The sequence below is a fragment of the Pseudorca crassidens genome, chromosome 6 (genome assembly GCF_039906515.1).
Source record: "Pseudorca crassidens isolate mPseCra1 chromosome 6, mPseCra1.hap1, whole genome shotgun sequence".
Classification (NCBI taxonomy): Eukaryota; Metazoa; Chordata; class Mammalia; order Artiodactyla; family Delphinidae; genus Pseudorca; species Pseudorca crassidens.
Genome location: NC_090301.1, coordinates 30,256,589 through 30,283,585, shown reverse-complemented (window position 1 = coordinate 30,283,585; position 26,997 = coordinate 30,256,589). Strand labels below are relative to the sequence as shown.

The following is a 26,997-nucleotide window of genomic DNA, read 5'->3' as shown; positions in this document are numbered from 1 at the left end:
CATTCAACCATGACCCCACATCACTGGTTAAGACCCCACATAGTTTAGGCAAATAAATAGCCTGGGATTGTTACCACCCTCTGACACTTCTAAATCATCTCCAAAACAATGCATGTGTGCACCAGGACTTTCCCTTTTCAGTCTGCCAAATTATATTTCTAAAGTCACGTAAAGAACTCCAGCCTGAACACTGCTTACACCACCCAGTCTCCCCTGGTGCAGAGCCCTCTGTACCCGGAGTGGAAAGGGACCTTGAGACTGGCCCAGAGCAAGACCCTAGGACCACTCAGGTATGCGGTTGTCTCAGTTTCCATCCAGAAAGATCATGATCTTTGACCTTCATGATGTTTGCAGTCCTGCCCCTGTGTCTAATCCTGCTGCTTTGGGACAAAGAGTGCTAACCTATGAATTGCCAGGCTTTTTCTTTTAAAGGATGAACGACCATGTGAAATAATGTAAAGCCAACCACCTAGTGAAAGAACACACATGGAGAGAGGGCTGTTTATACAAATGTCCATTGGGCTCACGCTTTATGGACTCATAGAGGAGAAGGAAGGCGAATCTTCCAGGGAGACCAGTCTATTCCAATCCCCTCGTTTTATAGAGGAAGATACAGATACAGATGCACAGATAAAGCATTGAGTAAAACTCTGCTTGCAAGGCTGATGAATGACAGAAAGACTTCTCATCCCTTAAAGCAGCACTTTCTGCTTTACCATGCCTCCTCCTTGGGCTAATTTTTTCCAGTAATTTTTTTCAGCAGCAGGAAACCAACAAAAAGATATTTGAGATATTTCTATTTCTGAGACTGTTACGTGATAAATAATGGCAACTTGTTCCCATTTAGATAGGAGTCGGTTTATTTAACCTAGTTCCCAATGGAGCTAGTAGAAAAAGACATTCAGTGGTTCCCCTCACCCAAGCACACCCTATCTGCTTGTTCCTGGAGAGATCTGCCGCACCAACAGTAGGCAAGTTATCACTCGGGTAGGCGTGTGTATCTTACTATCTGGCAGGCCTGGGTCTTTCTCTGTCTTGCTCAATCTAACTCTGTGTCACGGATACCCTGAAGGACAAGCCGTCTCTTAGCATGGCCCCAACCAGGGAGCAATTAGGTGCTTAGTAAATGCTATTGCTTGGCAACATATTTTTACTACAGTGGTGATACTGTCTTTTTTAAAAAAATCAGCAACCTGGTGACAGACCCCGTTTGGCCAGCTGATGCTGATTTGCGGTATGTTGCAAGATTTCTTTTGGCATCTATCCCCAAGTTCTTTTGCAGGCGTGTGGGTAAACAGACCACGTGGAGAGAGATGGGGAGAGCCGGAGCTTGGACTCTGAGTGTTGCCCTGTGGTGAAAGTACAGAACTTGGTGTCAGAAGTTTAGAGCTTAATTTCCTGCTCAGCCAACAAGTCTTTGTGTGATAAATAGACTGGCGTCCCGTACCCATAGGCAGGCAGAAAGACTGTCTACACAGCTCTGGAGCAGGGGGATCTGTTGATTTTGCAATTAGCGAAAGGTAAAGAGTCTTGTCTGAAACATTTAGTAAGGATCCCAGACTTGACACTCCTTCCACTGACTGTAAGCATTGTCTTCCTCTTTAAACAACCCTCCCGCCACCACATTTTAAGAGAGCCTTAGAATTTTTTTTTTAATCAACTCTAACGAATATCACAGCAGCGTTTGCACACATTGACTTTTTAAAAATTGTTTTCATTGGATCTGGGTTTTCTCTGAACATGTTCCCCTTGAACAGAAAGGATCAAAATACAAAAGCGATGATAACCGTATTTCTGATGGAATTGGCCAGGTGAGTATTTTGAAAATAGTAGCAGAGGGCTTTCCTGGTGGCGCAGTGGTTGAGAGTCCGCCTGCCGAGGCAGGGGACACGGGTTCGGGCCCCAGTCCAGGAAGATCCCTACATGCCACGGAGCGGCTGGGCCTGTGAGCCATGGCCGCTGAGCCTGCGCGTCCGGAGCCTGTGCTCCGCAACGGGAGAGGCCACAACAGTGAGAAGCCCATGTACCACAAAAAAAAAAAAAAAAAAATAGTAGCAGAAGAGGCTTTGATTCTTCCCATCACGATGTTGCAAAAGAGTTTAAATACAGCTTTACATTCGTTTAACTGAAAGCTGCCATTTCTCAGTGTTGGTTGGGTGTTGCATCTCAAAATGATGAGCACAGTTAACTTCAGTTACCAAAAAATATATATATATGAGTCTTAGCATATTTACGTGAGACTGTCATTGTTAAAATGATCCTATGAAAGATTCCACAAGGAGAAGATCTGCAAAAACTGGAATTACATAGAGAAATGTATGGGATGGGTTTGCATTTGATATGACTTATATTTGGCAAAAACAAGAAACATGAATACATTGAATTTTCCCGACCTGGGAAAAATTTGTCATTAATAATGGGGGTAATAACAACAATAACAATACAAATAAAGATTGCCATAAAATGACGCAAAAGCCCTTCATGATTTTTACACCTTTTGATCTAAACAGTAGTAGTTTCGGAGCTGATTCCAAGCAAATAGTTCCAGGTCAATCTATACTTATTGTACTGGGGTCCTTACTCACTTAAAAAATATGGACTCCCTTCAAACAGTGTCTTCTTTTAGAATATTTATAATATACTTCGATTCACAAAAATGTGATCTCCTATGTTCTAGCTCAAGAGCACGTTTTTGCATGAGGCAAGGTACCCCATGATAGAAACACAACCCCATGGCCGTTGCATTGGGCTGCCCTGGGTAAGCAGCTGAAATGTGACTGGGATGTCTGGGCACTGATGTTTCTTCTAGGTATATGTGTGTCTGCTCTGCTTTGGGAAGGCGGGAGGGGATGGACACAAAAGGTTGGGTATAGCAATCCTAAACTCTGAGTCAGCTTGCCTGGCCACGGATTTTCAGGCAATTAAGTAAATGGACTTGAAAATTAACTCATGGGCATGTGCAATGGGCCCTGTGCGGGTCCACTGGCGCTTGCCTTTCTTAAGGATGATGTATCATTGATTCCTCAATGGGATTGCCTCGGTCTGGTTCTCTCATCTCAAAGGATGTCAACTCGGGTTCCAGGCAAGGAAGGATGGAAGACTTGGGTCATCTATTTCCAATCAAATGCATAATTTTAAAAAATTATTCTGAGACAGAGAAGCCTACTACGTAAGCCACAACTAAGGAAAAAATAATGTGTGTAAAAGTAAGATTACTGCTGCTTAGAAAAATGTGACTTAAATGAAAACTCACAAGACTAGTTTTAGGAAGCCAGAATTATCTGGATCCCCAGGGACAAAAAATAGAAAAATTTCCCCACTAATTCTTTTCTTTCTGTAGACATCCTAAAGGTTTATTGAATTACAGTTATAAGTTGAAAGAAGGCAGTTTGCCCTACTTGGAAGAAGAACATGTTAAGCTTTTTTTTTTTAAATTGTAACAGAGTTTCCGAGAATTCTAAGAAAAAGCAATTCCTAACACTGTAAGGGCAATATAAGTTTGAATTTGGTTTACAACGTTGACATTTTGGAAAAATATAATAAATTATGTTGATACTCTGGTAAGTTATTTGGTAATTCATGTTGCTGTAGTTATTTTAAGACCTAGTGCATAAATATCATGTTTCCATTCATTCAAAAAGCATTTACCCAGCACCAATCATGTGCCTGAAACTGGGTTAAACCCTGGGATTCTCTGATGAGCAATACTACTATTTATTTGATAGAAAGTAAAATCAAGCAAGAACTGTGCTCCATTGGGCCCCTGCTATAAAAATTGAATAGAATCACAGAATTTGAGGGCTTGAAAATATTTTAGAGATCACCTAATCCACTGCAACCCACAGAAAGAAATATATTTTACACGTGACCTAGAACACATGTGTTTATGTGTGTATGAAATATATGTATATAAATGGAAACAATAAATGCTCTTATTTCATTCTGATCTATTGCATTTTTTAAAAAGTGTTGATCACAAATTTATAAGTTGATTTCATAACCCACTGATGGATCTCAAACTGGACTTTGAAAAACACCAGTGTAACAAAACTCCTTATCTTAAAGATGAGAGATTAAGCCTGAGCTAGGTTCCTTGCTTATTACAGAGTCTTGGTTAATGGAAAGACTAACCCACATTCCCTGTCTGCTGTTTATTGGTCTCTATCACATTATCTTGTTTTGTTTTCCTCTTAGAACTCACTATCACCATCTGAAATGACCCAGCTCATGTTGACTTGGGTGTTATCTATCACTCGTACTAGGAGGTAAATCTCCTGAGAACAGTCATCTTCACTGAGGTGCTCACCATTATTCCACCCATGCAGAAGTTGGCATATAGTACCTGCTCAATAAATATTTTTTGAGAGCTCTAAACTGGACCCTGCTTTAGATTCACCTGAATAGTTTGATAAGGCCATCACTTTGGAATAACAACATGTCTCTGATGAGTAAGGAAACAGAATCACAGAGAAATGAAACGATTTGACATAAAACACACATGGCATTAACAGAAAAGCAAGAACCAGAAACTAGGTCTCCTGACCCAGTTCAGAGCCCTGAGTTTCCTCTGACATGTCTGTCATCTTACATTGTTAATTCAATTATTAATGTTATTAGTCTGACTTGCCCTAGAATACTCCTCACCCCCAAAGCGCAACTTTTCTATTTTCCAAGGGCTAGGGTAGCTCAGTGTCGGAGAAGATGAGGCCTGTGTATAGGGTATAGCAACATGAAAACATGCTTCCAAATGTGTTGAAAGGTCAAAAATTACATTTCCTTCTTCTAAATTATGATCAAATCAAATGGGAAATCAAATGGGAAGTGTTTTTACATCCTAGATCCTAGTCAAATTCTAACAAAGAGACAAACTTGCTTTGTAATTTAACTTTGGGGGCTTGTTTAAAGGGAAGTAAATTGCTTCTGGTCAGAGAGGTTTTTGTTTGGCCAAGTTTCCAGTATGACTTTTAAAACTTGTTAGAAACTAAACTCCAGGACTCCATGTCAAAGAAAAAGAGAATGAGAGAGAGAGAGAGAGAGAGGGTTGGAGAGTCTGACTTTAGGCTACAGATGAAAGCCCAAATTCTGCCGAACGACCACTTTTGAAATAACTCACATGGCAACTTACCCCAACTCACCAAACCTCCAGTGCCCACTTGAGAAAACCCAGCTTCATCTGGCATAGGGTTAAAGGGCTCCTCATGTCAAGTGCACCCCAGGCTTTTTCTGAGTAACCCCAGCAAGCCCAAAGGGTCCCCTGCCCATCCTGGGTCTTCAGTAATTCAATGAGTCTAACATCAGAGGCGAGTGATTGAGAACAAGTGCCTTTGATCCTAAAAGGAAAGTTTCCACTGGATTTTGGTGAGTGACATTGGGTGTAGGGTTTGGGACAGGCTGGGAATATTCTGTCTTCTGAATCAGACTCAGAAAATAATAAATACAAGATGCCAGGCATGCCATGTTTTATACAGTGACCCTAGACCAGGGTTTCCTCAAGTTTTTGTTGCCTATTTCAAAGTTGGGGAGGGGAAGTTTGGAGACTAAATGAAAAGTGATCATATTAATTGTGCTCTAGAAGCAATTTTCCATTTCATATTATCCCAGCATAAATGTGGCCCCTGCATTCCATTCACAATGAAAAACATCAGGGTACAGAGCTCCCAAGAGGGCTGGTTTCTGACTAATGTACCCAGGGGGAAAGCCTAGAAAACATTAAAGCGGTAGCTAGGAGTTTTAATGAAGTTAACCTGCTGAAACCAGGGGAGGTTTGCCTGAACAACACCTGAAAGCACTTTGATTATGGCATCGGCTTCAAAAGAAACGTGGTCCCTCATTTCTGAGCTCTGCTGCACTGAGAAATAGAATTGCACCTTTATGTTCAGGCTAATTTCGCTGCCTTGCTGAGGGCCAAAAGCATTCTTAAGCATTCTGAAGGGATGGGGGCTGGTCCTCTGTCCCCACCGGCCACGTCGTCACAAGCCCAAATGGACAGAGGGTGCTCTGAACCCCTCAGTTTGGAACAGGTCCTAAGAATGTAAAGTCCAGCATGATGAATGCCTTCCGGTTCAGAAGAAAATAACCTCCCACTTTCTGCTAACATTGAGCCAATTCAGGTTCTACAGGTTGGCTTAAAAAAAAAAATTCAAATAATCCCTAGCCTTTATAAATTTCCCCTCTCTTAACACATAAACTCCCCTTAGCTTTTTAATATTACAACTTCCTCATCCATTTCCTTTTATTTTGTGATGTGTTGCATTTGTTCAGTTCGGCTTTCTTTTCCATTTTTCTCTTCTGCTGGTCTCTCTCCTAAATTCCTTTCCTTTCACATCTCTTCCTCTTGGATTTTAGCTCTGCATTTGCTCCTATTGTTTTCTTTTCTGGTCACAGCTGCCCCCTAATGGTTTGGGCTGGAGAAGGGAAGCTGGGGAAAAATATAAAATGTGCTTTTGCTTTTAACTTGGAATGTAGTCTCGGTATCTCTGGAAGGATCCCCCAAACGTGTATCAATGGGGAGGTGAACTGTAGAGGTGAACTGCAAAACTGAGAGACAGGGTGGGAGGAAAGTTTAAGTTTTCATTGAATACAGTTGGCTTTAACTTTTTTTTTTTTTTTTGCGATATGCGGGCCTCTCATTTCTGTGGCCTCTCCCGTTGTGGAGCACAGCCTCCGGACACGCAAGCTCAGCGGCCATGGCTCACGGGCCCAGCCGTTCCGTGGCATGTGGGATCCTCCCGCACCGGGGCACGAACCTGTATCCCCTGCATCGTCAGGCGGACTCTCAACCACTGCGCCACCAGGGAAGCCCTTGAAAAATTTTAAATGATGTACATGTATTAATTATTCTCTTTTTTAAGTTTAGAAAATAAATAGAATCCAAGTCTGGAGATGGAAACGGAGACTGCCTCTACAAATCATTTCTTGGTCCCTGCAGAAAGCAAGCATCATTCCAATCCCCCTCCCCATCAGGGATCTCATCCGGAAACTAAGAGTTGATTGGCAGCTCAGTAAACTGCATAAGAGTAAATATGAAGTAGGAGAGTGGGAACTAATGACTATGGTGGGTGTGAATTAACCCACCCTGGAGTATCCTCAATAGCAAAAGGTCAGCTCCCTGACACTTGCCTTTCTGTCAGGACTTTCACGCTCAAATTAGCAACTATTGCCATCATAGTGTAACAATCACCTGACATGTAGATGTCTAATTAAGGCACCTTAAGTCACAAGCTTACAAATCTGAAAACAGCAATAACCAAAAAACCAAAACCAAAAACACCAAAAAAAACCTTACAAATCAGTGGGACTTTTAAGAGTGTAGGTATGCATGTGAAGGAAGGAAAAGGAATGCACACTCATGGAGGCAGGATGCACGTTTCCAGGAATTTTAGTCTATGAATTTAGTGAGAGAATGGGAATCCTCAGCTCAAAATATGATTTTCCTTACTGGTAACACATTTCAGATCATAACCCTAAAATTTCCCGTCCTATCACTTATAAATGCCACGAAGTTACAAATAAGTTATTGGCCTATGTTGGTGATTGTCAAGAAGAATCTGTATTTTTTTAGGGGCTAAGAAAGGCCTTTGTCCAAAAATCCAAAAATATCTCCTCTGAAAACCCTGCCAAGATGCCTAACATACTTACTTTCTCTTTGTGAAAAGATACCCAATATAAATACTATGAAAACAGAATATCCAGTTAAGCCCCATCCATGCATTTACATCTTCTTGGGGGAAAAAAGGTTATCAGTTTCAACTACTGATCTGTCTATGAAATTAAGACTAAAACTAGCTTTAAATTCATGAATGAGGATGAAGTGCAGGAAGGTCCCAAGCCAGAATACAAGACTGAAAAGGGGTGGAAGTCATTCAAACCAACCCTTTCATTCCACATGTGAGGAAACTGGTTCCAAATTGGTTATCAGATTTTTCAAGGGTGGGGGAGACCTAAGGCCCATCTGCCCTGCCCTCAGGTTTCTGCTGCCCCAACCTGCTTCTCTCCACTGTGGGCTGGAGCTGAGGCCAAGAGCCTGGAACACCGTGAAGGCGCTGATCCCTGGTGAGTGCTCTGGAAAAGCTGTCCAAGAGAGCAGAGAAGGGGCGCGTATAATACAAGCCAGCCCTTCTCTTCCACGCCAAACAGACACCATACATTTTCAAATGATACGTCTGCTAATACTGGGGTTCCCTTTTGGGTGAACAAGTGAGGTAGTCTCAGAGACTAACAAGGGTATGAAATTCTAGGGCTTCTATGGGTAATCTCCTGCTCTGGTCTTTTGATTATCTAAACCCAAGCTGTCCAATACGTTCAATAGCCCTTAAACTCATGTGGAATCCTCTTTTTTTTTTTTTTTTTTTGAGAGGGTAGGAAATTAAAATTGTTTAATAAAATTAAATACAATTTAAAATTCAGTTATCAGTCACACCAGGCGTATTTCAAATGCCTAATAGCCAGGCGAAGAGCACAGATACCTCCTTCATTGCAGAAAGTTGTACTGGAGAAAGCTGCTTTAAAGTGAAGGGTGGGGGCTTCCCTGGTGGCGCAGTGGTTGAGAGTCTGCCTGCCAATGCAGGGGACATGGGTTCGTGCCCTGGTCCGGGAAGATCCCACGTGCCGCGGGATCCATGCCCGTGAGCCATGGCCGCTGAGCCATGGCCGCTGAGCCTGCGCGTCCGGAGCCTGCGCGTCCGGAGCCTGCGCTCCGCAACGGGAGAGGCCACAACAGTGGGAGGCCCGCGTACCGCAAAAAGAGTAATAAAGTGAAGAGTTGACAGGCTCCATTTTGAAGCACTGGTGCCTCAAATTGTATAAAAATGAGTGTAGCAGAGGAAGAGCTGCCTCATGCTTAAACCAGAGTAGCGAGAGCATTATGACTTCTATAGTTTTCTTTGCCAAGGATTTCAGGGACGTTTGAATGAATTTTGCACGTTTCACACGTTTTGGGGTTTTTTCCTTCTTTTTTCATTCACAAGTCTCCCTTCTACCTGATCTAGTGTCTGTGTCGGAGAAAGAGATGAGAGACACACACAGTTTAGAGTGAAGGAGATCTCAGCACTTTATGGAAATCTGCGAGGATTCTGGAAACCCACCAAAAATAATATCAAATAGAAACTATGAGGTGGTGTTGATCGTTTAAAGAGTGAGTAGGAAAAAAGCCTATTGACCAGAAACCTGGTCTTCAGCTTCAAACAAAAGAGAATAAAAAATGAAGACCTATTACATTTTAACTGAAGCTTTGCCTCTGAGACAGATGCAGCTAAACATTAACTAGGGCAGTGTAGTGAATTATAGATTAAGATGCAATTATGTCTCTTATCTCCCTCTTTCGGGGTGAGAGCTTGTCAATGTCAGGGCTCAGATAAGGGGAAGCACCATGTGACAGGTGGTATCTATTGTAGAAGCATGAAACTTCTGGAACTCTTAGATCTTGTGTTCCCAGGAGGCAAGACCCCAATGTCTTACTTGCTTGCATACCTCCTGCATAGTCATGCTTCCACGAGCATTTAATAAGCACGCTGCAATAAACACAGATGGAAAACCACACCTGAAACAAACCTCTAGTAACAACCAATGGTTGAGTGGGTGGGTGGTGAAAGGGCTGGATCCGGCTCCATAAACCCCACCAGTTGGTAATTTGAACATGTTTTTGCAAACCTCTCGCACCCATGAGGTGAGGTTCTTGGTGTTTTCCAAAGGCTCTTTGCTGTCACTTCTAAATAAATGTTACAAGGTAAACCTGGAAACACCACCACTCTGGCATTTTAAGGGACATGTTCTTAGGGGCTTTTCCCAGATACTTGAAACATCTGCTCCCTATCTGAAAAGTTCCTGGAGTGGAAAAGTGAAGAAATACTTGTCCCGGGGTCCTTCAATGGAAGGGCATATATCAAAGGTTATGTGAAAACACAGTGTCTCAGAACAGAGGTTCTCAATTCTGGCCTGATGAGCATTTACATCAGAATCACCTAAAACATGTGTTAAAAATACAGATTCCCAAACCCAAGGAATCTGATCTGCAGGAGGATGCTGCCCAGGGATCTGAATTTTTACCACTTTCCCTAGGTGATTCTGATGTAACCTTGGGTTGGGACTGTCGAGCTGGAAATGTCCATCTTTCCACTGGGGTGTGGCTAGGTTACAGCTTTCTCTTAGCATCTTTTACAAACCTGTTTTATGTTCCCCACGTCCCTTCTTGTCAAAGGAATGGAATGTAGGATGGGATTATCTATTATTATTTCACAATGAAGGATAATGACGTAAAACGTCCTAGGTGAGTCAGTGATTCTGCCAGGAATCTCGACTTCACTAGTTAGCTGTTTTCTAGTCAGTTCAGTGTTTCTGTCAACTAGCCCATTGTTTCTGTCAATGCTACTAGTCTTTAGTAGGCAGGCTTCTCCATGGGACTCACACGAGTGAAAGATATGGACTCACAAAATAATGAAAAGTATGGTGCCTGGCTCCTCACCCCTGCACCTCTGGTCGAAACCAAACCAATTGTAGCCAAACCCCTGAGATTCCAGTCTAGACAAAAACTGGGGCTGGCAGGTCTGAGCCAGTCCCATTCTGGAGAATTTCCCTAAAGATTCGTTTTCCATAGGGCACAGGTGGGATTTGCGTTTAGTCCCCAGAGTTCTTGGAAGTCCTGAATTAAAGCAATTCTAAGTCCCCCTGAGTCCATGGGCTCTTGTTCAGAGTGGGCTGGGGGAGATCTGGTCTCAGTCTAAATCTTCCCTGGTCTGGTCTTAAAGGGCTGTGAGCTCCTGGAAGTAAAAGCAACGCCAGAAGTGCTACTGCAGGTACTGTTACCATTATTTATTGAGTGCTGCCCCCTAGAGGATTCAAAATGGTCTGGCCGCTGGGAGTCCCCAGGGCTCTGAACCAAAGACTCACCCTCTACCCAACTGCAGGAAATCAGGACTTGACTCAAGTGGACTGATTAGAACTCTTGCAACAGTCCTACTAAGGACTCCCAGGAAGTAAGTTAGCTCCTTCTTAATGACTCCTCTGAAAAATTAAAATCCATGATGCTGGGAATCAGGTCCAGGAACGGAACACTGAGACTGACCCTTCTCCCTACCAGACCAAAGACCCTTGAAGCATCCTGATAGGGACCTCCAACCCTGAGAACCTGAGGGCAGAAGTCCAGAGTTTCCTTCTTATGGTTTCCCAATGGGCTTCAGTTTACTTTTTCGTTGTCTCCCCGTCACCTGAACTCTGACTATAATGTTCTCAGAAACAGAATTCTTCCATGTTCGGCACTTGCTAGATGGGTTGGTGGTGGGGAGGTGATCCTAAATGACTCTCTTTATGAAACCTGTGTCACTGTAGATAATGTTATTTGTCCTTAAGTTAGTACCTTGGCAATGATAGAAGCCGAGATCACCATGTAAGTTTCAAAATCCAGACTACCTCTTTACTCCATTAAATATTAGGGAGCAGTGGTCTTTCTTTACAACCGACATTTAAACAGGAAAAAAAGTAAACTTGGAGTTTTTAATAATACGGATGTGCTCTCAAGGCCAGGAAGGAAGGGGGGAAAGAAGGACAGGAGAGAGAGAGAGAAAATGAGAGGAGTGAGAGGTAGTCTTTAGGCCCGCCAGGGAACATGCTCGCTGGAAAAACTCACCAGGCCTCGGTTAAATGCCCTTTAAAACCAGGCATCTAAGATTAACAGTGTGATATGCAGCCAGTGGATGTACACAGCACCGTAAAATCCTTGCACGGCTTGGCTCAACTATTTGCAAATGGCTTCTGATTCAATTTTGTTTTGGTTATCTCAGTGTAAATAACAGTTAAGTGGGAGTTACAGATTTTTCAAACACTAAAAGTGATAAACAAAGCTAATGGCAAGTCCAGATAAGGAGGAAAACCACCCAGAAGAATCCACAAGCACAAGCAAAGAAATAAATGGGAGAGTCAGATGCGTGTGTGTTTCTTGTCACCGAAACTTTATTTTTCTTAATCTGCAGAGTGGCAGAAAAGGTATCCGCAAAGTGTTATTTAGACTGTTCCTGTTAAGAGTCTGTATGATAATGTAGTAATAGGTGCCTAGTGAAGCGAGACAGTTTGAATCCACAAAGCCATCCCTAGAAACAAAGATACAAGTGTCTTCCCAACTGTTAGCTCGAGGCTCCCTCTAAACAGGCTTCACGCCTCCATTTAAAAATAGTTGGCATAATGCTGTTTTCCTTCTCTCGGCGTTGTGTCCACATCTCCGTGGGGAAGTGTGAATAGAAGTAGTTACAGTAGCATTCGAGAAACCTTCATGTACCTGGACTTTTTTTGGAGAGTTGAGGGAATCCAATTTATTTACCTGAAAAATTTCTTTGAAGAACGTCTTTCCTCTTCTTCTGATAGTTACAAGTTAGGAGCGCAGGGGAAACTACATCCTCACTCAGCGAGGAGAGGAGTATGTTTGGGACACAACAAAGGATCCGAGTAGTAAACGCAGGCAGTGTTTGGGGTTTTATTCAGCCGGGGCTGACCGTGTGTGTCGCCGCCACGCACTGCTGCCTGTGCGAACGCATGGCTGAGCTGCCGCCTGGCTCCCTACTCCAAACACCGTACGCCACCCAACTCCTCTTGTAACGCCATTGCGCGTGGCATGGTGTTGGGTTCTACGTGTGTGGCACGGGAGTCGGGGAATCGGGGGAGAACAAGAATTTCCTCCGTTTCCCGCGGAGTCTTCCTCGGGCGGGGGCCAGGCGGCCAAAGGCAGCGCGCCCTGGAGGTGCCCGGGGGCTCTCCTTCTCCAGGGCATTACGCACGGGCGGCCCGGCACAGCCAGGCGCGGAGGTGCCCAGGGTGGGAGAGTGGTGGCCGGGTGGGAGAGTGGTGGCCGGGTGGGAGCTGCCTTAACTTTGATCCGGCCGCGGCCGAGGGGGAAACCGCCGCCGCCCCGCCCGAGGCGGGTGCCGCCGCGCTCTGCTCTTCGCCGCGCGTCTCTGCGGCTGCCTCTTTAATCAGGAACACAGAAGGGGCGGGCCCTGAGCCGGCGCGTAATCGGATAGCTCTGCCGCGGCTCTGACATCCACCCGCTGCTCGGCCTGAAAAGGCAGGGGGGAGACGGAGAGGAAGCAGAGAACGCGAGCGAGGCAGCAGCCCGCAGCCCGCCCCCAGCACATCCTCAGACGCGCAGACACTCGGCAAGGCGCTAGGCGAGGTGGAGGTGAGGGCGGGCGCGAGCGAACTCGGAGAGGGGCTCGCTCGCTCCCAGGCGATCCCAGCCGGCGCCGCCGTCGCCGCAGCAGCAGCAGCCGCCGCAGCAGCAGCTTCCTTCCTCAGACTCCCCTCTTGAGGCTGGCCAAGCGGGTGTAGCCTTTGGGGGAGGCTCCCGCTAGAGGAACCCGGTGAGGGCAAGAGCTGGGCGGCCGCCTCCCGCTCGGGCCGTCGGGTGGTCTGTGCCTCCACCAGCGTGTCGGTCCCGAGTGCCGGGGGATGTGTGTCAGTTTACGCCTCTGAGATCACACAGCTGCCTGGGGGCCGTGTGATGCCCAAGGCAAGTCTTGGCTTTTATTTTTATTATATTTTCCTTTTTTTTTTACGCTTGGCTTACGGGAAATACTCGTGATGTTGTAGGATAAAGGAAATGATACTTTGAGGAACTGGAGAGGGCATAGATGCGTTTTGTTTTTAAGAGAGGAAACCCGTCCTCTCTTCCCGGCTTGCTCCCTCTTTGCTGATTTGAAGAGCTACCCTCCTCCTGGTGAGGTGGGGATCCAGCAAGGATAAAGGTGAAGACGGGCCGCCAGGACCCAGGAGGGAAACACTGACCAGTAGAAACCTTTGCAGAGGACACTGTAAGGAAGAACATAAGAGCGAGAAAAATACAAAGACTTGTAATTAAACAAGAAATCTACAAAAACAGCTCTGGAGAAAGCTTCCTTCTCCAAAATGGATATGTTTCCTCTCACCTGGATTTTCTTAGCTCTCTACTTTTCAGGACATGAAGTGAGAGGCCAACCAGGTAAGCCCCTGAAAGTTGTCGTTTTTTGTTTTTTCTATTCATTTCAATATGCCTTTACCTTTAAAAGCAACTGCTAATGCAGGGGGCCACACGCAATGGCAAAGAAGGAAGATCTCTCAATACTGAATAATTGAGAGAGAGATCCCAGCCGGCCCTCCCTACACCACCACCGCTGCTAAAACCCAACTTTTCTCTCCTGCTAGGAGTGTGTGAGTGTGTGTGTGTGTTTTGAAACATAGACAGAATTTGGCGGTGTTCAGATGTCACATATGGACTGAATCAAAGGTTTAAAAATACTACAAAGCTTTTGCATTACAGTTTTGGGGAATTTTTTCCCCCTGTCTTGAAGCAGAACACATCTCCCTTGAGTTTCTTCAACCTAGCCAGTGAAATATAAATCATTTGCGTTCCCTCCCCTTAGCCACATTGAGCAATGTTAACTGAAGGGCTTGGGAACTGCAAGAGTCTAGTTTGGGTTTTCCAGTGCTGTAGCTTGTTTGCAGGATGTGTGGATGGGTCTCAGGATCACTGGCCTTACGCTGATGGAGCAAGTGGTCTTGTGGCTGAGCTCGGGGCTTGGGGCTGGGCGCTTCTGGCAACCGAGGCGTTTGGTCATTCAACTCTCTTTCCTGCTGTATTTTCTGGGGAAGAAAATCATGTGTTCTTTTAAAAATTATTATTAGATAACACAAAGTATGTGGCCCTCAAAGGTCTCTCATTCTTGTGAAGTGGTCAGAAACTTTTGAGTGCAATTTGTTCTCAACCACTGCCAAAAAGGGTGCGTGGACAGACTGCAGAGATAAGTACTGCAAGGCCCAGAACAGTGTGGGGCCAGTACTTGTGAGCTAGGGGCACACTCTCGGAGAAGGGCTGGTTCCAGGGAATCCAGTGGGGCATGTTCTTGCTTCCGCATACCACTCTCCCGGGTGAGCCTCTCTCCCCTCTGACAACAGTGTCGCAGTCTGACAAAACTCTTAAAAGCTGCTACAGGTGATTGAGAATGGGGAAACCATGCCGGGAGGAAATGGGGAAAAGAAAGAGGAGAAAAAGCCTTCCTGAAGTGCCCTTACCCGCAGGCACTTCGAAGTCTGCCACTGCAGCGATAGCACCAACCCCTTGCAGCCTCCCGGGCCCTCCCCCATCACAGCGGGCTAGTGGGAGCCCGCTGTGGGGGCCCGGGACGCTGATTCTCACTCCCCAGCACTGGCACGCACCCCACTCGAAGCTTGGGTGATTATTTTAGGGGGAGAAAGATTCGCGAATGCCCTTGTTATCCAAATCCACACGTTTGCTGCGTCTTCTCGGCCATAACTGGCCTTCAAAGCAGTTGAAAATCGTATCAAAGAGGTGGGTGCAGGTCCCACTTGGGGAGATTTCCTGTGGCTCTCCATTCCCTGTTGCCTTAATTCTAAGTTCCCAGCTTGAAGCGAAATTAAATTACCTCCCACAGACCTGAAAGCTGCATAAATTATGTATGTTTGTGTGATTCGCTGTGTGTATATATATGTGTGTGTGTGTGTGTGTGTGTGCCCGCGCGCCCGCGCGCGCGGTGAGGATGCCCACGGTACATTATGTATTCAGGCATGGACTCTGGTAGGCCCCGGCGCGCGAGCGCGCGCGCGCGCACACACACACACACACACACACAACTTCAGGTTCCGTGTGCTCTGAGGGGCGGGAGGGGTAGTAAAGACTCGGGGGCCATCTCCTACCCCAGATGTTCTGACATCTGTCCCCGAGCACTGCGCGGAGTGTGTACGTGTGTGTGCGACGTCCGCTCAAACCCACTCCCGCTCTGCCACCTGCCTTCCGCGCTCTCTGCAGAGCCCCCTCCCACCCCAGCCCCGGGCCGCGCTGCGTCACTTCTAGAGAAGCCCAGAGGCGCGGAGCACAGGGCTGGTCGCCCTCTGTGAGGCCTCAGGCAGCCTCGGACCCAGGGTGGGACCTCCTGATGGGACGCGGAGCTGGGACCCGCCCGGGGTGGGTATTCTCACCCGAAAAGGCGATCGCAAGCCGCGGGCCGTTCCGGCTTTTCGTCGGAGCAGCGGACTGGCACCGGGGGAGCCGGCAGCGGGTGGCAAAGGGCGAGGCCCAGCTAGACCTCTGACTCACCCGGTGCGCGCCGGCCGGGAGGGGGCCGTGCCGGGGAGCAAGTGAGCAAATAACCTCGTGGCCAAGGCGGGCAGCCTCTTGCACTGGCGCGCGGCTGGGAGGCCCAGTGGGCGTCGCGCACCAGGCTCCCCCTGTCCTTGCCACGCCGGCCGCCTTGCCAGCTCGCAGCGCCGCCGCCCGCCTGTCTCCCTCCTGCCCCGGCTCGGGGGCTCGGGGACTCGGGGCCGCTCGGAGGGCCCTTCCCGGAGCGCCCCCTCCTGCCTCGCGCACTCCACTTTGCGCTGCATTACCCCTGCTGCCCCCAGAGAGCCGGCTTTGAGGGGCTGGGGGCCCGAGCGCTGGACGAGCTGGGTGGCGGGAAGACTGGGTGGGATTCGGAGCGGAGGTTGGAGGCGCAAAGGAGGCAGCTTGAGCCGCGGGAATGAGAGCAACTTGCGCGGCCTCTAGTAGCGCTGCGCGCCGGGCGCTCGCGGGTGCGCGCGAACAGGTGAAGCGCACGCGGCGCGCGGGCATTCCACGTGGTGGGGACGTGGTGGCCCCCCAGCCTCCCCCCTACCCCGCGCTGTCTCTAACGCCGCATCGATTTGTTTGGGCTACGCAGCAGAAACAGAGCCGAGCGATCCATAAACATTCTATTAGGCAAAAATATTCCCAGCGAAAGCAAAACCGAAGCTCAAGCCTGGGCTAAGTGGGCCGCCTCCAGCTCCTGCAGCCTTGTCCCCTCCCCCTCCTGACTAAGGACACCTCCAGGGAGAAGCTTGCGGCATTTCCTCAACGCTGCCCATTGCCAGAAAGTTAAGTCGCCGCTGCGGTTCTCCGCCTGGGAGAAACCTCTGCAGTCGCCGGCGAGTTCTGCCTCCCCTCCCCCACCATCTCGCTCTTTGCTTTTCCGCTAGGGAAAAAGAAATATTCACGGCCAGTGCTTCATTTTCACTGATTGATTTCTCTTTAATATCAACAGAAGTTAATGGAGGCGGGGCACGCTGTGACTAAACGGCTGCCTCCAGCCTTCGCCTCGGGCTAGCGCACCTCCGTTTTTCCCACCAGGTCCCCGGCGCCCGGCGGCTGGATGGGGGGGCATCCACAAAGCTAATGTCCAGGGGCTGGCGGGGGTGGTGGGGTGGCATGAACCGCTCGCCCCTCCGGGAACCTCTGCGGTATGGGGGTGGGAATCAGCTTTCCGGGCCAAGCTTAGGGGATCTGGCTCAACCGTGTCACCGCTTCTGCGGCTCCGGTTGAATTTCTCTGGAATGGGAGGAGATCGGCGCTCTGGTTTACTGGCGTGTGCTCACCACTCGCCTCCCTCCCACCACCTCCCTTCCTTTCGGTTTCAGACGGAGAGGAGAGCCCCCTGGCGCTAGCCATTCCCCGGTCAGAGCCTGGCCGCGAAACTCCCCTTTGCTGGACTTAATCTCGTGGTCAGCGGGGGGACGGGCTTTTGCTCAGGAAATCATCAGGCCCTGACAATGGGTTTCTTCAGATAGTGGCAACTCCCAGCCCTAACGTTTCCGCACCTCCGGGACACACTGCTTGGGGCCAAAAGAGCCCGGACCCTGTAACCAAAAACCGCCCCTCCCTTACCCGCCCCCCAGCCCGCCCCTTGCCTGGAGAGCTTTGATCTGTGCTTGAGTTTAACACCATTGCCACGGACACTGGCAAACGCAGTCAATTCAACCTTCCGTCTGGACTGGATGATCAGATAAGAGGTGTAAATTAGCTGTGGGAGACAGGTCTGGTTCAAACAAATGCTGAAAGAGAAGCAACGGCAGTCTAGGCTCCGGATAAGAGTTTGAAGAGGGTTCCCTTTTTAGCCTGTCTCCACGAATGGCGGGATGGCTGTGGGCAGGCATAAAAATTTGCCAGCAGATCTATAAACTCCTGGATTCGGCACAGACAGCCTGCTCTAGGCTCTTGGGGACTGGTCCCGTGCCCTCATTCAGTGGGTACCCGGTCAACTTTATCCCATAAGCAGCCACTGGAGGTAGTGAAGCTAGCGTCAGTTGCCAACAGAGCACACAGTGCAAAACAGTGGAAAGAGAAGAGCTCCCCATGAGGGCTCCAGGGCAAGCTCCTTCTTGTCCAAGTTGTGCCTGGTAGAATTGTGTATGCCCAGGCAGCACCGCAGGTCTGGACTTTTCATGCCATGCCGTGGAGCCCTCAGATTAAGCCACAGAGCACCCAACTGGCAAAATGAAATGTTGGAAGGCTGCAGTGACTGAGAACCCCAGGCTATCCAGACAGGACTCCTGCTGTCTACTAAATGGCTCTCATCTCCTGCTGTTGAATGTATAGTTCATATTCTGCACCCAAAAGGTCAGTTCCTATCTTCACAGTGTAGTCGAGTCTAGGGGTTGAAATGCCAGTTCATATGCAATGAGGCATAAAAGCAAATAACAGCTGGGGAGAGGCCCCCGGGGGTCAGTGGGGAGAGACACCATAGACTGGATGGTCCTGAGGACCCTGTCTGGTGTTTTTCATTTGACTCAACTGCTTATTGAAGGAGCTGACTTTGGGTGACCCAAGTGTGAGACAGTTCTGAGTAGACACAATTCAGAGCCAGGTTCATCGGTAAAGAGTTTTCAGAATATATTCCCCCGAAGTCCAGTTTGGGAAGACTTTAGGAGCAGAAGCATAATATCTTTTTAATTTCTTGCACTGATGAGAAAAGACTTGAAAAGTGACATCTGGGCAGTAGTTTGTAGTATCATTAACATATTTGAGGTATTTTATCATCTGACCATCATTTGCCACTGGATAAGCTGTGAGGCACCCTCTTTGAGTGTCAGATTTGTGTTTGATCCCCGGAAGTTAGTCTTTGTATGGTTCCTTCCAGGTAAGGCATTCACTTTTTTTTTTTTTTAATTAACCCATTCCTGGTATTGCGGAAGTTTGTCCTAGAGAGCCTACAGCCTTTTCCAAAGCTTTATCTGCTTCGATGAGAAATGGCTGAAGGCTTAATGGTCTCATTACCTAACAGGATTCAGTGGGGTTGGATTCCAGGACACAGTGGCCTTGTAGCATGGCTGGCCCTCCAGGAGAAAGCATCTTCTAAAGGTTTAGGAAGCTGTCAAGTTTAGATAAGGCTGAGCTCTGATCCTAGGGGACCTTGGTTGTATTAATAAGGAGAAATTAATTTTTAACCACTGGGAACATTGCCAAATTATGTGACCTTTGGCAGACCAGCTGTGCGGTAAAAATAAATCCCCCATCTTTGAAAACGCTGCTCCTCTCCAGTAGAACAATACCAACGTGGAATTTAGGATGGGGAAGAATGGGGTTGAGGAGACAGGAGAGAAATGGCAGCTGCGGAGGAAAAAACCCTCTGATGTTGTGACACATAGTTTCAGACTTGAGCCATCTAGTCACACCCCTACCACACCCTCCCCCCAGACACACACCCTGGTTTCCAGGACCCAGGAAAGAGGGCCAGGATGACAAGCACCTGAGGTGCCGGGAGTGGAAACTGTGTTAAGTGCCTGCAGCTCGCTCACACCCCAGCCTCAAACACATCTCTCATTGTTCACACACAGATTCCTGGCACGGGGGAGAAAAAGGAATTTTCAAACAGGCAAAACATTTTTCTTGCCCTAAATGCCACTAAATAAGTTTGTCACTGAAATGTTTTGGGGAGACCTTCATCGGACTTCCCAGCATCTGAAGCATTGGAGCCAGACCACCTGGATTAAAATCCAGCTCAGCCACTTGACAGCTCGGCGATCCAGAATCCTTAATCTCTCTGTACTTCAGTGTCTTCATCTGTAAAATGTATTTGATGATAATAGCTGATTTCTAGGGCTGTTGGGCTATGTCAGATTACATAGAGTACTGTTTAGTACATGTTAAGCTGTCTATGCAGAAGTCATTTAATCTTCAAAACAGCTTCAGTGGGGTTAACAGTATCTGGTGATCATAGAAAGATAGAAAGGACACTAACACCCATGTGGTAAGTTGATGTTACTTTTATGAGTTTTTTTAAAAAATAAATAGATAATTTACGCATTCTCAGCTCTTACCCCACTAAACCTTTGTCTGGTTTCATAAGCGTCAGATGATCTCTCGGCACACTGTTCTTCAGAGACGGATGTTCTCTGCTGGATTCTCATCTTAGATTTATGTCTGTTCTTTGCATTTTTTTTCTCACCTGGGTTTTCTACTTTCAGTGTTCTCACCTCTACTGATTTTTTAAATCTCTCTCTTTCCCTTCCCTCCTCTTCCATTCTTCATCCCTGAAAGGGTGCTCAGCAGGGAGTGCTGCGTGGAAGGGGCTCCCTGAATGTGTAATAACTTCTACTCTGGCATTAAGGCCCCTCACCAGCTGAACTCAAAAAAGTCGTCATAAAGACAAAATAGCTTTTACCCAGCAAGATTCTTGATAATCCCATTTCCCTCTGGGTCTTCATAAAGGAGTCATGATCTAATCCAGAAAGAAAAGGGAGGAGGCTGGGAATAACAAAAGGAAGGCGTGCAGTGGATAGGGCTACTGGCCAGCTGAATGCACACAGCCAGTGATACCCTGCTCACCGCCTCTCGAGATCCCGTGATAGCCAGGGATCCGGGTTCTGGCCAATCTTTCAGCGAAGAAGATAAAGGGAATTGCAAATTACTGGACCAAGCGACGATAATAATTGTTTTGATAAAGGGGAAAAATAAAACAGATGTGCCTAAAAGGCATATTGGGGGCCAGGGAGGGGAAGGGAGCCGGGGAGGGATGGGTAGAGAACTAAACTGACACCCAGCAAGAGTCTAGTGATGAAGCAGTAGTTTGAATCTTCTTGGCACTACTGAAAACAAATATCTAGAGCTTGCCTTTGGGAGGGTAGGGGATGGAGTGAGGGGGCAAGAAAACCCTCAGATAAATTAATTTTACCATTATTCGAATTAAAATGTAATCTCTTTTGAACTTCATCATTATTATCTGAGGTTATTGTGTCCTATGAGATATAGTTCACACTAGCTCTACCCTGATCTGTGACTAGGTATTATCCCAGACAAGTCCTCTAAACTCTCGGTTCACCAATAAAAAAACATTTGCATTTACTAGGAGCTGTGGGTCGGGAAGGAAGGGTAGTAGCTGGATAAGCAGAACAATTTGTGACGAGGCTTTCTTAGAATTTGTGATACCTACGGATACTTTTGGTGTTACGCCAGTCAGTTATTAATTCATCAAGCCTCATTGCGTCTGACTTTTGGGAAAGACTCTGGATTTGATGCTGTGTGGTTTGCCAAAGATGAACAGGTGGTCCAGCAGCATGGATAAGGCTCTCTCACACCTTAGAAGATGCTAAAGAGCTTCAGCCTCAGAGGTTGGGAAAGGTCACTCGTGGTGTGGGGAGATCAGGGAGGGCAGAGGTGCCGTGGGAGCCTGGATTGAGAGGATAGACGATTTAGAGCTGGGAAAGGCATACCAGGGGAAGGGGAACTGGGAGCAGAGAAGGGAACACTTCTTGTCTGGGGAATACGCAGAAACTGCAGTTTAGACGGTGTGGAGGCAAATAATTGCAAATCAGGTTGGATATAGTAGCTTGTGCCAAATTGCTGGGCCAGGGGGGTTGGATTTCATTTACTAACCAATGGGGAGCCATGAAAGTTTCAACAGAAGCCTTTAGTTAATCAAAATACATGAAAAAAATTATATTACCTTTTGGAGTGGCCCTAAAATTATTCTGCTTCTATTTCCTTCCCCAAATGTCTGTTGAAAGGGTCAGGAATTGTAATCCCAGATCTCTCATGATTGGCATCAAAATTGCATTTGCAATGAGGGCTGGGAAAGAGTGGACATAAATATAAACTAATGATATTATATTGGCTGCCCTATTGGAATTGTGTTTGCTTATGATATAAGATGACAAATAACGAGGTTACCACAGGTGGCATGATTTGAGGTCAGGGAAGGTAATCGCCTCAAACTACATTTTAACGATTAAATGAAGGTTCATTTTTCGCATCCAGACTGAGGGGAAGAGACTTCCCAAAGGCCCTATTTCCAGACCCAACTTCCAGTTCTCTCCTTGGTGAATTCATCGGAGGTGTTTCAGAAGAGGAAGTTTGCCTCATTCCCCACCTCTTTTTCCATGCTCATCTGCTGGCTTTCTGTCCCCCTCTCTGATTCCCTCCATCCTGCCCTCCCAGACGCTTCTTTTATTCAGATTTTGAACCTTATCATTGCAGAAGTTCATAGGGATTTGCATTTGCTGCGCCTTCAGGAGTGGATCGCTCACTGCCACCCAGCCCCATAAATTGAATAGATTGCATCCCTTCCCAGTTGCCTTAGGAAGTGGTCAAACAGCCGCATTCCTGGGCTGATGGATTGGCTCATTTCTTCCCAGCTTAAGCCAAGATACAGATTTTATGAGACTGTCTTGTGACAGGCTGAAGTCGCTTTGAATAAAACAAAATCCAGCCTCAGCCCACAGAAATCACTCTTTAAAAGCAGCTTATCCAAGGTTAGTGAGCAAAATTTGGTTCAAACCCTGAGCACAGGACTTAGATGATTTGAGTGAGAGATTGGAAGAAACTCTTTTTTTCTGTCTTTCTTTTCATGCATCACTGTTGTTGAGATGCTCACACACAGAACTGTGTATCCCTAATATTTATAAATATACAGCCACAGCCTCAGTTAAGAAAAGAAACCCAGGTCGGTAGAGCTAATGTGATTGAAAGAGACATTTGAACTCTCCATAATGCAGGACAGATACTTTCATCTGAAGAACCCTGGAGTTTTGTTTCAGGCTTACTAAGCAAATGAAACAGAAATTAACACCTTGCATAAATATCTTATTGTCTAGGAAGGTAGAGAATCTTTTAAATTTCCGGTTCATCTATGGGTTACAGGATATTTGCCCCCTCCTCATTATACAGGCTTTGAACTTTAGAACTGCAGCTGACCTTTAGAACTACTCCCCTCCGTTTATAGATGAGAAGACAAAGGCTCAGAGTTGTTTACTAACTTACCCAAGGTCACACAGCTTGCCAGTGGGGAGACCATACTTGAATAGCAAGGCTTCTTATTAAGTGGCAAGACTTCTCTTTTGAAATCATAGAAAGAGCTTCTTCTTTTCCTTGCTACCAATAATTAAATAAAAACAATGCTGTGGAAATAGGAACAGGATGGGATTGTGTTGTGAACAAAGGATAAATTATAAAGTAAATAACACGTATTATTTTGGGGGGAAATGAGACTGCTTTTCTCCACCAAGTGCCCTCAGGTATATATATGAAATTGATGTCTTCTCATCCTTCTACTCTTTCTCTTTTCTGTGGCATTTTAAAGTAACAAGGAAACTGAGATTTAGTGGGTTTCAAACCCAGTTCCAGGAAGTCCTGATGTTCTTACAGAGAAGCCCCATCAGAGAGGAGGGGAGGGACTTCATGGCGGGGATACTGCACTGATTCTGGTCACCCTCCGTCCCCACACCCAAGAAGAGCTCCACTTTTAGCTGCTTTGCCCATTGGAGTTCTGGATAGAGTTCTGATCAAGGAAAACACAAACACTTCTAAAAATAACTTTGAAAACTACACACTTAATTCAATCCTCTCAATGAATTACAGTTTAGGAAGCTGAGACACAGGAAGGTCACAGGGAGTTGAGAGTCCACGTGCTGCATCCCCTCTTCTTGCTAATGTCAGCCCCCCTCCCCTCCTAGTAATCTGGTCCCCTTACCCCAGACCCACCTTTGACATCACCTGACTCTCCAGTCCCCTATCCAGCCAGCCTAAGTTTCCTGTTTTTGCCAAGGACTTTTACTTTCAGTTCAGCTAAAATGAGTGATCTGATTCTTCTACTGTGGGACAGCCCACAGCCTGTTGCCTGGTGTCACCTGGTGTCTCTGGCCATGACGAAGTAAGCCATTGTAATCTGTTTATTTTCAAGTCCTGGCCATCCAGTGTTTCTTTAAAACAACTCCAGCTGAATTTACTTAGGAGGCAGACCAGATTTTTAAAGAAGATCTGTTACTCCTTCTTAATAACTACTTCCCAAATATCATATATTACGAAGGAACCAGTGCTTCGTCTTAAATTGGGTTCTATGGGAGGGTGAGTTCTTTCTGAAACTGGCCTTAGAATTGTAAGTGGATGGGTCCTGAATCCCTTTACCTGATCCCGGGCCAGGTTACCCCTAGGCAGCATCAGATGGTGCGTAGCTCACCAGCAAACAAGGGCATGTGAGAAATACAAACAAAAAAAGAGAAAGATAGGAAGGTCAGAAATAATCTGACCTTTTATATGTCAAATTAAAACACCTAAGTAGTCATTATGGGGGAAAATCAAACCTTTGTGACTTTAGAACTTAGCATCCCCTTGATTTCAAATTATGTCTAGAGGTGTCACTTGAATCCTTTCATCCCTGGGCCTCTTTATCTGACCTGACCTGGCCCATCCCTTACGTTTCCTTCCCAGATGTAGGAGAAAACCCACTCTGAACCGTCCAGGCCTGGGTTTGCCTACTTCTCTTTGGGAAGTGAATTTGCCCCAGGTGAAAGGCTTTCACAAAATAGAGAAAGAAGTCAGTCGCTTGTCAACTTGCCAAACAGGCTCAGTAGCTAAAAATTCAACAGGGTCAGCTTCCCTTCTGTACGTGGAGATTGGCCTAAAGGCGTTTGCCCTTGAGTTCAGCCCCCTTTTGGCTGGGCTGGACTCCTCTGAAACACGATAGAGAGCACTTAGGCTGTTCCTTTTGGAACGCCACAGAGACCTCCCAAGCCCTGGATGGTGTAGCTCTTCAGAAAAAAGTCTAGCTCATTTCTATTGGGAGCATGTTTGTATTTCAGAAATGGAAGGGTTCCCAAACCTGGAAATGAAAGATCAGTGATTAAGAGGAAGTGTAGAAGGATTAAGCGTGTTTTCCTTACAATTTTTACTGATGAGAGATTTCAAGAATTCAGTTCTCTCCAAGCAAAATAGAGACAGAAATTCTAGTATTTATCTTGGTGGATATGTGTCTGTGCAAATGATGTGTGATATTTTATGAGAGGGTGTGAAAGTGTGTACAGGACTAAAGTGTGAATTTCTAATATGTATACGTACCGGATATATGCTCGGTATCTATGTTTGTGTGTGTTTCTGAGTGTGAGTGCCATCCAAACACGAGTGTGAGTTTATAAATGTTTGGATATTGAAAAGGTTAACAACACGCAAGCAAAGCAGATGTTTTAATGAGTTCTTAAATATTTTAATAAGTGCCTTGATTTTCTTCAGATAAAGAAAGAGCAGGAAAAAAGAAAGGGGTTACTCCTTTTTCCTTTGGCTAAGTGAGTTTTAACAGCCGAAAATGCAGACTGTCCGCTATGGGATATATATAGTTTAATTTTTTTTTAAGTGAGGAAATGATGACTCCTGGTGTGGGTGAGAAATGAAACCTTCCTATGAGGAAGTTTCCTGTCTTTATTGCTGATTATGTGTGCCTGGTCTAATGACTAAAAGCTTAAACTTGGGGGGGTGGGGTGGAGGGGGCAGGGAACTGAGGGAGAGAAGTTCTTTCAAGAGTAATTGGAGGGAAGCAGGGAAGGGATAAAGAAGGAGGGAAGGAGTTTGGATGACTTGGTTACAAGAGGAGCTCAGCTCAGATTCCATCTGCTGAGTTCCAAAGGTGAAAAATGTGGTTTGGGGTGAGTTGGTGGCAAGGCTGCAGTTTTCAGCAAAACAGCTGGCAGAGGAGCTGTACCCAGCAGAAAGTTTCCTCTCCCGTTAGCTTGGTCCGAGCAGCTGGTGATGGGGAGGGGTGATCCCCACACCTCCACCTTTTCAGAGGGCCACCACTCTCAGCCCTATTTCGCGCCCACGAACCAGGAGCAACGGGCCACAGTTTGACTTGCTGGAAGTCGTTGGGTGCCCAGCATGGCGGAGTGGTGTGGACACCTGGAAAGACTGCGGGACTAGCCGCAGAGGAACGGGCGGCACCGGGCTCAACTGCTGGCCTCATCTCTGTCTGGGCGGGGAGGCTGGGCCCATTGTCCTCCTGGACTGGGGAGGGTGTGGGGTCATTAGTTAGAGGATGATGTGGTCTCTGCAAACCAGAGGAAATGGCCTGCTTTTGTTTTCCACCCAGTAGGAAATGGAACCTGAATCCATTAGATTCTGGGCAGTTCAACGCCGCACAGTTTGAGCTCTTAGAGGCGTGATGCCTAAAAGGCTACTTGTGTGGATTTGTGTGTCCCAACCATCACTGCGCAGTGTGCCCATCTTTTATGCGTTTAAAGCCTGTCAGGCTGGTAATCTAAAGCAGAGGTCTGGACGACAGTAATGCCAACAGACACGGGGAATAGGAGAGTGCACCTGTAGAGTTAAAAAATGCATGACCCTTTCCCTCAAAGAGCGAGCACAGGAGAAAGCCCCGTCCTGTGGGGTAGCTGCTGAGCCCGAATGCATAATTCACGGACCCCGTGCTGCTCCATGCAGATGGCGATATTAAATCGTGATTGATGCTAAGAGAGGCACACATCTTAGGAAGTTCTCCTAGAGGCTTCTGAATATTTCCAGGTCTCTTGTGCCTTCCCATCTTCTGTTCTACCGTGGTATTGAGCCAAACCCCTCCATTTCCCAGGAACCCCTCCTGGGGATGACAGAGCTTCACTCCCAAATATGAGATGCTTCAAATGTCATCACCCACCTCTTCTGCCTTTGAAGATCGCCCCCTTCCCTCCTGGCCCACATGAAGCTGTTTACCTCCAGCTGGGCACTGCTGAGGGGGAGGGGAGCAGCTACTCCCCTGCAGCCTCCTTTCCAAGGCTGGTCACCACTGGACAAAGCAGCAGCACACTCTGGTGGTGGTGACCAGGCAGGAGGGACAGCGGCAAAAAGCTTGCAGAAAACACAGGCGTCCACTCAACACAAAGCACTTTTGTCAAAACTCTGAGGTCAGAGCCAGTGGATTCTCTAATGCAGATTTTTCCACTCAGTGTATAATGAAATAATAAATCAAATTTGTG

At 46.8% G+C, this 26,997-nt stretch overlaps 1 protein-coding gene and 1 long non-coding RNA gene across 8 annotated transcripts in view; one reads left to right on the top strand and one right to left on the bottom strand.

Moving 5' to 3' along the window:
- Nucleotides 1-13,330: 13,330 nt before the first annotated feature.
- NRP2 (neuropilin 2) overlaps nucleotides 13,331-26,997 on the top strand; it is a 114,768-nt gene continuing 101,101 nt past the window's right edge. For 2 of the 7 annotated variants that reach the window (XM_067740869.1, XM_067740870.1), the window contains exon 1: nucleotides 13,346-13,960. In XM_067740869.1, coding sequence (XP_067596970.1) covers nucleotides 13,888-13,960 — 73 coding nt within the window. In that variant the 5' untranslated portion in view covers nucleotides 13,346-13,887. Of the gene's footprint in view, nucleotides 13,961-26,997 lie in introns of all 7 variants that reach the window. The other 5 variants (XM_067740866.1, XM_067740868.1, XM_067740864.1 and 2 more) reach the window with 5 other exon arrangements.
- LOC137226305 (uncharacterized) lies at nucleotides 14,216-16,477 on the bottom strand. Its single transcript, XR_010944303.1, has 2 exons — nucleotides 15,955-16,477; nucleotides 14,216-14,601 (listed from the first exon to the last, which is right to left on the bottom strand). It is a non-coding gene; the product is annotated as an uncharacterized lncRNA (long non-coding RNA).